This window comes from Lepidochelys olivacea, assembly GCF_965140295.1.
Source record: "Lepidochelys olivacea isolate rLepOli2 genome assembly, chromosome: 1".
In the NCBI taxonomy this organism is placed as follows: domain Eukaryota; kingdom Metazoa; phylum Chordata; order Testudines; family Cheloniidae; genus Lepidochelys; species Lepidochelys olivacea.
This window is the reverse complement of record NC_140411.1, coordinates 149111943-149125259: the sequence shown is the minus strand read 5'-3', so window position 1 is coordinate 149125259 and position 13317 is coordinate 149111943. Positions and strand designations below refer to the sequence as shown.

The following is a 13317-nucleotide window of genomic DNA, read 5'->3' as shown; positions in this document are numbered from 1 at the left end:
AAGCTGAGGTAAGACACAACTGAATTCTAGATTATCAAACTCTCTCAGATTGCTATATTTTTTCATTTCATTAACATCTCTCTTTACGGAACTGGCAGCATAGGCTGATGGGTACACACGTGTTATGTTGCAATATACTATTTTAACAACATTTAGTTTCACAACACAGTTTCATTTTGGCATAAAAAGAGGAAGAAAGGGTCTAGTATGGTGTGATTCTAATAAGTCAGTTATAAAACCTCCAAATCTCCCAGGGACTTCCCTTTAATTCTTCTGAGTAATGGAGAGTGAGAAACAAAATACATGTCATCTTTGCAATGTAAAAAAAGCTACATACAAGTGAACTTTTAAACTGTCTGGAAGAACTACAATTTTTCTCTGCATGGTCATTTCCTGTTGTGTATCTTCTGTCTCAGGTAAGCTGCTAAGCTCTTGAAGGTAAGAACTAAAACACATTATGCACTGTACAATTCTCTGTAAATGTTTTTGCTGCCTCTCCACTTGGCTTGTTAGTGTCTGATTGGCAATCACATTGGTAAAATTCAGGTAATCTTTGTCTGATTGGCATGTGGACAGTGTAGGTTTTCAATGATTTTACATAGCTTCTGTGAATTTCCACATGCAATTTCTGGTTCCTTCAGAACTGGTAAGTATATTACAAACTCCAGGCTAGTGTATCTGCCTCCAAAACTATGAGTCACAATAGTTAGTCTTTGATGTGGCTTAAGGATATGAAAACGTAGTCACTCAGATCCTGTGTGGGGTCTTGGTACATGACTGGGCCTCTAGGCACTACCATAATACAAGTAATAAAATAATAATAATCTACATTATGTAATACTTTTAAAGCAAGTGTAATTGAATATGCTGCTTTTATGCTGGTATTTATATCATTTTTCATTGATGTGTATGTACGAGTTAGGAAGTTATCCAAGCGACAGCTTAGAGGTAGAGTACTGCATATGCAGATTGTTTCCCGCAAGTAAAAAATGGATATTGTATATCTGTGCCAAAAGGTTTAGAATTTTTCTGAGCAACCCAATTGTGGTTAAAATAAATATTACCTGTAGGACCTTTAATCCTTGCATTTTCTAGACTCACAGGAAATTCAGGAGTGTGCACACACGCACTCAGACACACACGCACACACACTATTTCTCTCTCTTACATTTAGTCCCCAGCAGATGTAACCCTTTCATTCCATGGTCAGGTTCGTGCACTTTCCTCCTGTTCACTCTTCATAAAATGGCAATCATTTCAATAGCAATGTACTGTAGCTCTTTCTCTGTCCCCCACTCCTACTAAGTGTAACACTTTCAGTAACAAGAGCACATGAATCCATTTCCCCCATTCCAATTACTTGAGATGCAAAATATTAATGAACTGTCACAACATGGATATAGCTTTGAAATGCACATACAAAATCCACAGAGTTAAGACTGACTAAATAGAGATTTCAATTTACTTAGAAGAGAGACATGTAGAAACAAAGATTTTATCACTCTAAATTGTATAGTACAGGGGTTCTCAACCTGTGGGTTGCCAGTGGGCTTTAATGGGGTCACCAGTGCTGGTGTCAGACTTGCTAGGGTCCTGGGCTGGAGCCGAAGCCTGAGCCCCACCTCCCAAAGCGAACGCCAGAGCCCCACCGCCTGGGGTTGAAGCCGAAGCGGTGCTCAGGCTTCAGCCCTGGGCAACAGGACTCAGGGGCTGAAACCCTTGGGCTTCGGTTTCACACTAGCAGAGTTAGTTAATCTATGGGTAGGTTGTGCCATGATTGCCCATTATGGAGTTTTTTTGCACCTTCCACTGAAGCATCTGGTATTGGCCACTGTCAGAGACAGGTTATTGGATTAGAGACAGCAACTGCCCAAACCAGAATGGCAATTTTTATGTTCCTTTGTACCCCCTTGGTGCAGGCAAATGCATGTTTTGTATAATGTAGGCAGCTAGTTTGCAAGATTTGGCCCATGTAATTGTAATCTAGACAAGGAGCAGATTCAGAGGAATCATGCTCACAGTTGGCAAACACCTTTAAGAAAGTTCTACACAAGGGAAGGATATAACTCCTAGCTTTAGGTGGGAGTAGGCAAAGGAGATCTTGTCTGAGGCTAATGAAGAAAAGTGTTTATTTGATATTTGGAAAGGTTCTTAGCCATAATGGCAACAGAGCAGTATAATGAACTCCAAATAGAAGCACTTGAGGCACAGTCACTGTAAATATTCAACAACAGCTTTGCTATAGGGCTTTTCAGATGTACACAGCAAAGAGTCTTGCAAAATGCAGTTTAGAGTGGATGGCCCAGAGAACCTTTTCTGACCTGAAATGAAGACCACATTCGACAAAAAGGTGTAGGGGACTGGAAACTTATTGGAGTTCCCCATGGAGAATTTGTACAAGACTGTTCCATTGTGTACGTGTTGGGGAGTGGAAGGGGGCAAGTTACTCCTCATCAGATGAGCAGGAGCAGGGCTTGAATTCTCATAGAGTATTTCCTGGAGCTCCCCGGGGCTCAGGGCTTCTGTCCTGTGGGTCTGAAAATATTGATCAGAGCTTTGCTCCGGTCAGCTCCAGCTGAATTTAAGCCATGAGCAGGAGGTTCGGTTTCCTAAATCTGGGGATGTCAGGGAATCCACCACGGGCATGGCCATCTTCATGGAAACTGTATGGCTCCGCCCTCTTTCCTGGCTTTCCCTAGCCCCCTATGGATCCTGCTAGTGAGGCCTCCACAGGCACTGCACTGTCAGGGCTCCACGTCCAGCTATAGCTCCTCAAGAATTATGACGTGATTGGAATAACAGAGACTTGGTGGGATAACTCACATGCCTGGAGTACTGTCATGGATGGTTATAAACTGTTCAGGAAGGACAGGCAGGGCAGAAAAGGTGGGGGAGTAGTACTGTATGTAAGGGAGCAGTATGACTGCTCAGAGCTCCGGTACGAAACTGCAGAAAAACCTGACTGTCTCTGGATTAAGTTTAGAAGTGTGAGCAACAAGAGTGATGTAGTGGTGGGAGTCTGCTATAGACCACCGGACCAGGGGGATGAGGTGGATGAGGCTTTCTTCCGGCAGCTCACGGAAGCTACTAGATCGCACGCCCTGGTTCTCATGGGTGACTTTAATTTTCCTGATATCTGCTGGGAGAGCAATACAGCCGTGCATAGACAATCCAGGAAGTTTTTGGAAAGCGTAGGGGACAATTTCCTGGTGCAAGTGCTAGAGGAGCCAACTAGGGGGGGCGCTTTTCTTGACCTGCTGCTCACAGACCGGGAAGAATTAGTGGGGGAAGCAAAAGTAGATGGGAATCTGGGAGGCAGTGACTATGAGTTGGTTGAGTTCAGGATCCTGACGCAGGGAAGAAAGGTAAGCAGCAGGATACGGACCCTGGACTTCAGGAAAGCAGACTTCGACTCCCTCAGGGAACAGATGGGTAGGATCCCCTGGGGGACTAACATGAAGGGGAAAGGAGTCCAGGAGAGCTGGCTGTATTTCAAGGAATCCCTGTTGAGGTTACAGGGACAAACCATCCCGATGTGTCGAAAGAATAGTAAATATGGCAGACGACCAGCTTGGCTTAACAGTGAAATCCTAGCGGATCTTAAACATAAAAAAGAAGCTTACAAGAAGTGGAAGTTTGGACATATGACCAGGGAAGAGTATAAAAATATTGCTCGGGCATGTAGGAATGAAATCAGGAGGGCCAAATCGCACATGGAGCTGCAGCTAGCGAGAGATGTTAAGAGTAACAAGAAGGGTTTCTTCAGGTATGTTGGCAACAAGAAGAAAGCCAAGGAAAGTGTGGGCCCCTTAATGAATGAGGGAGGCAACCTAGTGACAGAGGATGTGCAAAAAGCTAATGTACTCAATGGTTTTTTTGCCTCTGTCTTCACGAACAAGGTCAGCTCCCAGACTGCTGCGCTGGGCATCACAACATGGGGAATAGATGGCCAGCCCTCTGTGGAGAAAGAGGTGGTTAGGGACTATTTAGAAAAGCTGGACGTGCACAAGTCCATGGGGCCGGACGAGTTGCATCCGAGAGTGCTAAAGGAACTGGCGGCTGTAATTGCAGAGCCATTGGCCATTATCTTTGAAAACTCATGGCGAACAGGGGAAGTCCCGGATGACTGGAAAAAGGCTAATGTAGTGCCAATCTTTAAAAAAGGGAAGAAGAAGGATCCTGGGAACTACAGGCCAGTCAGCCTCACCTCAGTCCCCGGAAAAATCATGGAGCAGGTCCTCAAGGAATCAATTCTGAAGCACTTAGAGGAGAGGAAAGTGATCAGGAACAGTCAGCATGGATTCACCAAGGGAAGGTCATGCCTGACTAATCTAATCGCCTTCTATGATGAGATTACTGGTTCTGTGGATGAAGGGAAAGCAGTGGATGTATTGTTTCTTGACTTTAGCAAAGCTTTTGACACGGTCTCCCACAGTATTCTTGTCAGCAAGTTAAAGAAGTATGGGCTGGATGAATGCACTATAAGGTGGGTAGAAAGTTGGCTAGATTGTCGGGCTCAACGGGTAGTGATCAATGGCTCCATGTCTAGTTGGCAGCCGGTGTCAAGTGGAGTGCCCCAGGGGTCGGTCCTGGGGCCGGTTTTGTTCAATATCTTCATAAATGATCTGGAGGATGGTGTGGATTGCACTCTCAGCAAATTTGCGGATAATACTAAACTGGGAGGAGTGGTAGATACGCTGGAGGGCAGGGATAGAATACAGAGGGACCTAGACAAATTGGAGGATTGGGCCAAAAGAAATCTGATGAGGTTCAATAAGGATAAGTACAGGGTCCTGCACTTAGGACGGAAGAACCCAATGCACAGCTACAGACTAGGGACCGAATGGCTAGGCAGCAGTTCTGCGGAAAAGGACCTAGGGGTGACAGTGGACGAGAAGCTGGATATGAGTCAGCAGTGTGCCCTTGTTGCCAAGAAGGCCAATGGCATTTTGGGATGTATAAGTAGGGGCATAGCAAGCAGATCGAGGGACGTGATCGTCCCCCTCTATTCGACATTGGTGAGGCCTCATCTGGAGTACTGTGTCCAGTTTTGGGCCCCACACTACAAGAAGGATGTGGATAAATTGGAAAGAGTCCAGCGAAGGGCAACAAAAATGATTAGGGGTCTGGAACACATGACTTATGAGGAGAGGCTGAGGGAACTGGGATTGTTTAGTCTGCAGAAGAGAAGAATGAGGGGGGATTTGATAGCTGCTTTCAACTACCTGCGAGGTGGTTCCAGAGAGGATGGTTCTAGACTATTCTCAGTGGTGGAAGAGGACAGGACAATGAGTAATGGTCTCAAGTTGCAGTGGGGGAGGTTCAGGTTGGATATTAGGAAAAACTTTTTCACTAGGAGGGTGGTGAAACACTGGAATGCGTTACCTAGGGAGGTGGTAGAATCTCCTTCCTTAGAAGTTTTTAAGGTCAGGCTTGACAAAGCCCTGGCTGGGATGATTTATTTGGGGATTGTACCTGCTTTGAGCACGGGGTTGGTCTAGATGACCTCCTGAGGTCCCTTCCAACCCTGATATTCTATGATTCTATGATTCTAAGATGGGAGTAGGAAGTAAGAGTGCCATAAGATATAAAGTTAATACTGATGGTCACTATAACTTTTGTATAAACTCCGCATAGGGTGGGCCTTGGCTCTACATCCTCCCATCCCCCAACCAGGATCCCTAACCTCATGGAAGGGCTTCTCGGAGTCGTAGGGGGTGGGAGAAGATTTCCGGAAAGGGATCCATAGGATTTTCATTCCCTCCATGAAGGGAGAAGGGATTATTTGCACCTGTGATTCTAGGAAGCCAGCTGGAAGAACTTGTGTATGTATAGGGATCACATACGAAGCTGAACTCCAGATACCGAACAGAACACCTATAACGTTATTTAGGACCATACTTTGGGAGCCTAGATGCCAGACACATTGTGGTCCCAAATGTATTTGTGTCCGTCCCTTTCTAAAAGCCCGCATCCCACATATCCTTGTGCCCACTGGCTGTACTACATTCCTTTCACTTTATCTAGAAATCTTCTACCTCACTCAGGCTTTTTAGGGGACAAGCAGATTTTATTACTACTCTTCTTATATATATATAGATATATATTGCTCCAGGCTCTTGCTTAGCCTAGGCTAGGTAGTCAGTTCAATTCTATGTTGTTATGTAGCTTCTCTATCAGCTGTGCACTGGGCTCTTTGTACACACACTGCCATCATCTCCAAGCAGTGAATCTGTCAGTCTGAGAAAGCCTATGATATTGCTGGATTCTGGATATTTGCGCAGAGGCTCACTGTAGTCACACTAATGCTAGCAGCATAGATCAAGGGTCGACTTATCTCTCCACTGAAATGCAGAAAATACCCAGGTTAAGGCATATGCCGGGGATTTGGTTTTAAAAACCGAAAAGATATAAAGGTAATAAAGATTTACAACAGGCAGTGCCTCTTTTATTCCTCCCCAGTGCAAGCTATGCTAGTATTCCTTTAGAATTTAATCAGTCACCCATAGTAAAAAATAACACCCATAGTAAAAAATAAAATCCGGCAGCCCTGTCTCAGGCAAAACATGTCAAGAGTAAAGACCATGAACTAGGCCATCTGCTCTCTTTGTCCCCCATGGAATGAAACATCCATGTGAATTTTTCAAGGAAGGATAGGAGAAAAATAGACTGATCTAAAGGAGCATGAAATCCTCATCGCTCCAACTCTGTGGAATCCCTTATACACAATCTCTGTGCATTTGGGACTCTGTGGTGTGCATGTGTATTGGAGGCAGGAGAAAATGGAACTGGGAATAACTGTTCTTCCCTTACCAAAGAAAAAAGCACCTGTAGGAAATAATGCTGACCCTTTCCACATGCAGATCCCCTCTGTGTGGCCAGTTGCCAGTAGTGAGACCATGGCAACTTGCCTCTAGCTGAATTGATGGGCAGAGGATGGAGGAGATAACAGGAATGTATTGAGCTTCCATGTAAATGTCCAGGCCCTCAGAATTGCCTCTCACCTTAGCACGATTTCGCTTGAAGACCTGGGAACATCTGCAGGCTGAAAGGGAAACAGTCCTCTACAGAGCAAGAGGGTAAAGCCCACTCAGCCAACTAGATTTTTCCAAGTAGTCTGTGGGTCTGAACTTGCTCAGTTTCATGAGTTTTCTGGGTTCCCCCACCTCAGCACTGGGTGTGATCTGACCCTGAAAATAAGAACTACAGAATTTGGCCAAAGAACTGAAACCAGCAGTTTCAGTTCCCTGCTACATCAACTTGTGATAGAAGAATGGTACATCTGGCAGCTGGGAAAACAATGATGACACATGCTACATAAACTGGGCACAGCCTATGTACAGTGATTAGAAATGGGATAGATCATGTAATATAGTTTTACATATTTCTCAATATCTACACCAAAAATAAGTATATGGGTCAGTATCACAATAATTCCACATTTGTTCTGACCAAAGTTAAAGCCAACACTCTACTGGTTCCTGTGAAAGACTATAGGAGAGAACTATTTTGGCATCTCCTCCTGCTATGATGGAAGCAGAATTTATCTGGCATTCTGAAGTAGATTTTCATGGCTCTCTTAGTGTGGCTAATAAATAAAGTAAACCAGCAGCAATTAATCCTAAGGGCAATTAAGCTCCAGATAGGGATTCTGTAGCTGTTTAAAAGGAAGGGATGCTAGAAACCAGTCATCTGAGAGGGCACGCTGTCCTCATAGGAAAGAGATCTCCCCCTCTCAGGAACCCTCCATGTACACTAGTCCATGTCTCTTCCCATGTTCTGCTAACTGCTGTTACTGGAGTCACAGGGCTGAGGTAAACATGGAGTTGCCACAGGGACAGAGGACAGCCAGGACTCAGAGTCCCTAACATATGTATCTAGATATTATCTCCACACACAGATTACATTCTGAGAGGCCCTGGGTGAATTACTTTCTCCTCCCTCCTAACTCAGAATGGGTTCTTTGCACAGAGGGGCCTGTTCTCTCCTGCTGACAGCTCCTTTCTGCCCCAGTTTCTGAGGACGCTTCCATAGCCAAGACCAGGACTTTGTCCAATATGTATTGCAACATTTTGCAATGGCTGCTGTAATGCAAGGAATGGCTCTTGGAGGAGGTGAAAGCCCTATCACACCCACCGATAATGAGTGACAACCACAAAGTTGGCATGTAGTATCCCATGGGCCACATAATGATACCACCTCTCCTTTCACAGTTTGTATAAGCATTTCCCAATCACTTGTGTGCTCTCAGTTCTGGTGTTCTGAAACAGTTGAATAAACTGAAAAATATCTATAACATGTGTTCCTCCCTGTGGAGACAATATCCGTGCCTATTGCATTTTATAATTGGATTAAATGTTAAATGAAGAGTTCTGCATGCTATTAAAGTGAAGACTATTTAATTTCTCATGGGTCACTTGGTAGTTTTGTACTATAAAAATGATTTGGACATGTGAAATCTGCTTGGTAAAACTTAACTTCCTCTTTGCTCCACCATGTGGGACTGGTCTAGGACCCCTTTCTTACAGGATATTTTCCTGCCACTGGTTTAGAAAAACTGTTGCATAATTATGAATAATTATACTGAAATTGAATGTGCTGGGAGGCTGAACATTTGCTGGTGCATAGCGATGCATGTATCTCCCAGTTACACAGTACTATGCACTCTGACTGCTTTCTAAGTGTCTGATTTCAATAATCATTGTATGGCTATTTTTCTGTAACTATACTGTATGGTCTACATTCTCAAAACTAGCCAATGATTTTGGGAGCCTTGATTTCTGGGTGTCTGACTTGAGATAGTGTGGCTCTGTTTCCAGAACTGCTGAGCATCCAAAACTCCAACCAAAATGAACAGGAGCTGGGGGTACTGAGAATGTCTGAAAACCAGGCCCTAGCTGTCTCAATTTGGGAACTCAAAGTGACCATTCAGACTGGCTGATAACCAATATTAGCCAGTCCAAGTACAGAAATTTGTATAATCACTCTATGGCGGGTTTTTTTAAATTAAAAAGAAACCACGAAAATAACAATTATTCAGCCTGAGAAGAAGGAAGAAGTCAGATTCACGTTCTGAGTGTGAGATCCACCTTTTCAAACGGTGGCATGTGAAGGCCTTCAAGTTTTGGAATAAACCCCATAGCTTGAATGTGCATGGAGAATGGAAAAAACCCACTTTTTATGGCCACCCACTGAAATCAATACACTTTCTGCAGAAACCATATAGATATAAACCACAAGCCATTGCACAAAATATCCTTATAAAACAAAAACACAGTATATTGTATATAGTGGTGTACATAAAATTATTTTATGTGATTGGTCTAACATCACAGTTAGCAGCCTAGCTGCTCACTGCATTCATTTAAGCCATTTAAAAAGTGGTAAACTCCTATGGTGATATCCTGATCTGAAGCTAATCTATATGCAACCAATAACAGATTTTCAGGGGGAACATAATCAATACAAAAGTCTTTTTACAAACAAATGAACTATTTGCCTTTTCTTGTTGTTTTTTTGTTCCATCTTCCTGTTGGTTTATGATCTAATTTAATCTTTGATGTCTTATTTCCTCTTTTTTCAAGAATGTTGTCAGAAGGGTATCTTTGTGGAATCCCCTATTTTTGTGAGGACTTCTTAAGTTCCAAGCTCTACAGAAAGCGAGAAGCAGAGGAGAAGGTGCATGAGATGAGTGCCATGTGTGGCTTTACCTATTCCTCCATGGATGAAACACAGGGCAGAAGTCTCTTTCAGAGGTGGTCTGTGGGCAAGTTCTTTTCTTCAGTCCGTTCAAAAGGAAGCAAACACAATGGAAGACAGAAAGAGACTTTACCGCAGGTTATTCAGAGCCCAGAGTTTGAAAGGCAAACGTCTCCAGCTGGGAATATGGCTGGAGGATCCACAAGTAGAGATACCTACCTGGTTCCTTCTTCCTGTAAAAGCATTTGCAAGAATTACAATGATTTGCATATCGCTGGTGGCCATGTGATGCCTATCAGCTCAGTAACAACAGATTTTACCTGTGACAGTGGGATAGGCCCATTTTTGGAGTCATCAGAGATTCCTCCGCCTATGGAATCCATGATGCCACCCAATGACCTCATTCGCAAGCCCGTCCAAGGGTACTCGTCATGCTGGCGAGTGACTAGCATAATGCAACACCAGCAGCCCCTCTCCAATTCAATACTGAATGACTACCTAGAGCAGAAAGTGGTGGAGTTGTACAAACAGTATATCATGGATAGCATGGTCAACAGCGCATCCCCCACTCAGATCATGGCCTCTGAGCTCATCATGACCAACGTAGACCAAATCAGCATGCAGATATCACGGGAGAGGAATATGGAGACCACTAAGGCCAAAGACATGGTCATTAACTGCCTATTACGACTTGCCAGTGGAAAAGTATCTAGTGAAATAAGCACCCCTAGTCTGCATATTTCGCAATAAAGCAGCATCAGTATGTAGACTGGTGGCATTAAGGTGGTCTACAGCTAGAAAGCTTACAGGCTTTGTAAATACAAATGTTAAGTTCTCAGTTATAGTACTCTTCTGATATTATTGAATTAACCCTGTTATAACTGAGAGTATTGTTATTTGACCAATTTCTGTTGGCCAAAGAGACAAGCTTTGCAGCTACGCAGATCTGGTCCAGAGGTGAAGAAGAGCTCTGTGTAGCTTGAAAGCTTGGCTCTTTCACCAATGCAAGTTGGTCCCATAAAAGACATTACCTCACACATCTTGTCTCACTAATATCCTGGGACCCACAAGGCTACAACAACACTGTGAACATTATTGTTATTTATAATTTGTACTGTCATTGCACCCAGGAGCCTCAGTCCTGCTAAGCTGTCCCTCCTGCTTGGAATCTGCACTTTTATCATTTGTAGGGCCCTACCAAATTCACGGTCCATTTTGCTCAATTTCATGGTCATAGTTTTTAAAAAGAGTAAATTTAATTATTTCAGCTATTTAAATCTGAAATTTCAGGGTGTTGTAATTGTAGGGGTCCTGACCCAAAAGGAGTTGTGGGGAGCTCGCAACGTTACTGCTACCCTTACTTCTGTGCCGTGGCTGGCAGCGGTGCTGCTTTCAGAGCTGGGCAGCGGGAGAGAGGTGGCTGCTGGCCAGGATCTCAGGTGTGAAGGCAGAGCCACCGCCAGCACCAGTACAGAAGTAAGGATGGCAAGGTATGGTATTGCCATCCTTATTTCTGCCTGCTGCCTGCAGAGCTGGGCCCTCAGCCAGCAGCTGGCACTCTCCAGCTCTGAAGGCAGCAGTGCAGAAGAAAGGATGGCATGGTATGGTATTGCCACCCTCACTTCTGTGCTGCTGATGGCTGGGCACTGCCTTCACAGGTGGCCACCTGCCAACAGCCACTGCTCTCCGGACACCCTGCTCTGAAGGCAGTGGAGATGTAAGGGGGGCAATACCTCAATCCCTCTAAAATAACTTTGTGACCCACCTGTAACTCCGTTTTGGGTAAGGACCCCACTTTCAGAAACACTGGTCTTCCCCGTGAAATCTGCATAGTATAGGGTAAAAGCACACACAAGACCAGATTTCACAGGAGGAGACCAGATTTCATGGTCCATGATGCATTTTTCATGGCCGTGAATTTGGCAGGGCCCGAATCATTTGTACCAGTGTGAACTTCAGCCTTCCTCCCAAACAAAGCTGGCTGTGTCCAGATCTCGCAACTATGACTAATCTCTACTGTCTGCCCCAACTCTATCCATCCTCTTACTTTCTTTGTTTCACCACCTTCCCTGCTCACTTTCTCTCAGATCCACTCCAAGGTTAGTTCTGAGCCAAGTAGGCTCCCCAAGTGTGTATGAATTTGTTCTTCTCTGAATTGAACCGTTAAAAAGAACAGGGAAAAATTATAATGATCTGCAATCACTTGTAGATATTGGTTTTTTTTTTGCCAGCTAGCTATATACGATGCAGCTTGGGGAATAGAACTCAGAGCTTTAGAAAACATAGCACTTTACCACTTGAGCTAAAAGAGAATCTTCCTTAACTGATACATGCAATATCCTCTTTTTAGGCCATTTAATGAATGTTTTCTTATGAATCTAGTGGTGGAGGGCATTGAAGGGGGCAGAAAATAGGATTCATCATAGCTGGGAGAATTCCAAACTGCACACTAAAGGCCTGAAGGTAATGGGAATATTTCCACTGAATGCTTGAGGAAGCCTAAAATATCCCACCCAATAGTGAGCAGTGGTACATGTACACAACAAGCAGTACATTAAAGTTGGGGCTTGTTCTTGTTTGTTCCTAATTAACTTGTTTATTCATAATACTGTTCCTTGCTGTGATCACTGGCATGCACCTCAGATCACAGAGCCTGGCTCTTGATGTACTTTTATAAGGAAGTCCTTCCCCACTCCGCATACTTGCATTCACTTTTTTTAGACTCAGTTCTTTGTGGAAGGTACTATCTCCTATTATGAGTTTGTACAATAGCTAGCATAATGGGGGGCCAGTCCCCCTGTGCTACTGTAATACGATAAATTATTAATAAACACCCACCAGATATTTTTGCTTTGGTGATTCATTAGAGCCTAATATTTGCCTTTGCATCTCTCTCAGCGGGATCTTTTTTACTTTTATCTGTACAGTTTTTTTTTTTATCAGCATGTAACATTTTTAAAAAAAATAAACTTGTTACTTAAAACTTCATTTTGTTGCTGCTCTCTTGCAAGAAATTGCTTAGTGATAACATTTATACTTCCCTACAGGGTGATAATTTCAGGATGAAATGACTATTTGAAGTACAAATGGCTGAAATTTGTAGATTTCTACTACCTTTGAAGCGAGAGCCCCATTCAAATACAGGGGCGTTACATCTTGTTGTCATAGCAACCTACTATAATACTATTATACAGCAAATCAGTAAAAGTAATCTTTCCTTTGTTACAGTTCAGGATACTTCAATGATCAAATGCAATTGACAAATAGAAATGATGCTATTTTCCATCCAAGAAACACATTTTCACGGTAGCATGTAGAGAGTTATGCAACATCAGTTAATAATAAACATCTCTTCAAATCCTTTATGGTCTTCTTTAAACCTGCCCAGAGGTATATGGATATGCTGGGCCCTTTAGAAGCTATTTGTGAATAGCATATGGAGCACCACTAGAGTAAGTGAATAATGCAGAAGGTTTTTTTACAGATAATGCATTTAGATTTTTAGATGAGTTTAGTCTGACCATACTTGTACCCTGTTTTTCTGCTAACATTCAAATGATTGAGTTTTATTGATACAAATATTAGTAGAAAATGAATTGCAAAGTCACAGGCATGAAT

The 13317-nt window shown here is 43.3% G+C and overlaps 1 protein-coding gene across 1 annotated transcript; it reads left to right on the top strand.

The window, feature by feature from the left end:
- The first annotated feature begins 333 nt into the window (after positions 1-333).
- Positions 334-10884, top strand: TASL (TLR adaptor interacting with endolysosomal SLC15A4). The gene is made up of 2 exons (XM_084618104.1): positions 334-416; positions 9585-10884. The coding sequence occupies exon 2, from the start codon at positions 9586-9588 to the stop codon at positions 10447-10449; it is 864 nt and encodes a 287-aa protein (XP_084474230.1). The 5' UTR covers positions 334-416; position 9585; the 3' UTR covers positions 10450-10884.
- Positions 10885-13317: the final 2433 nt, after the last annotated feature.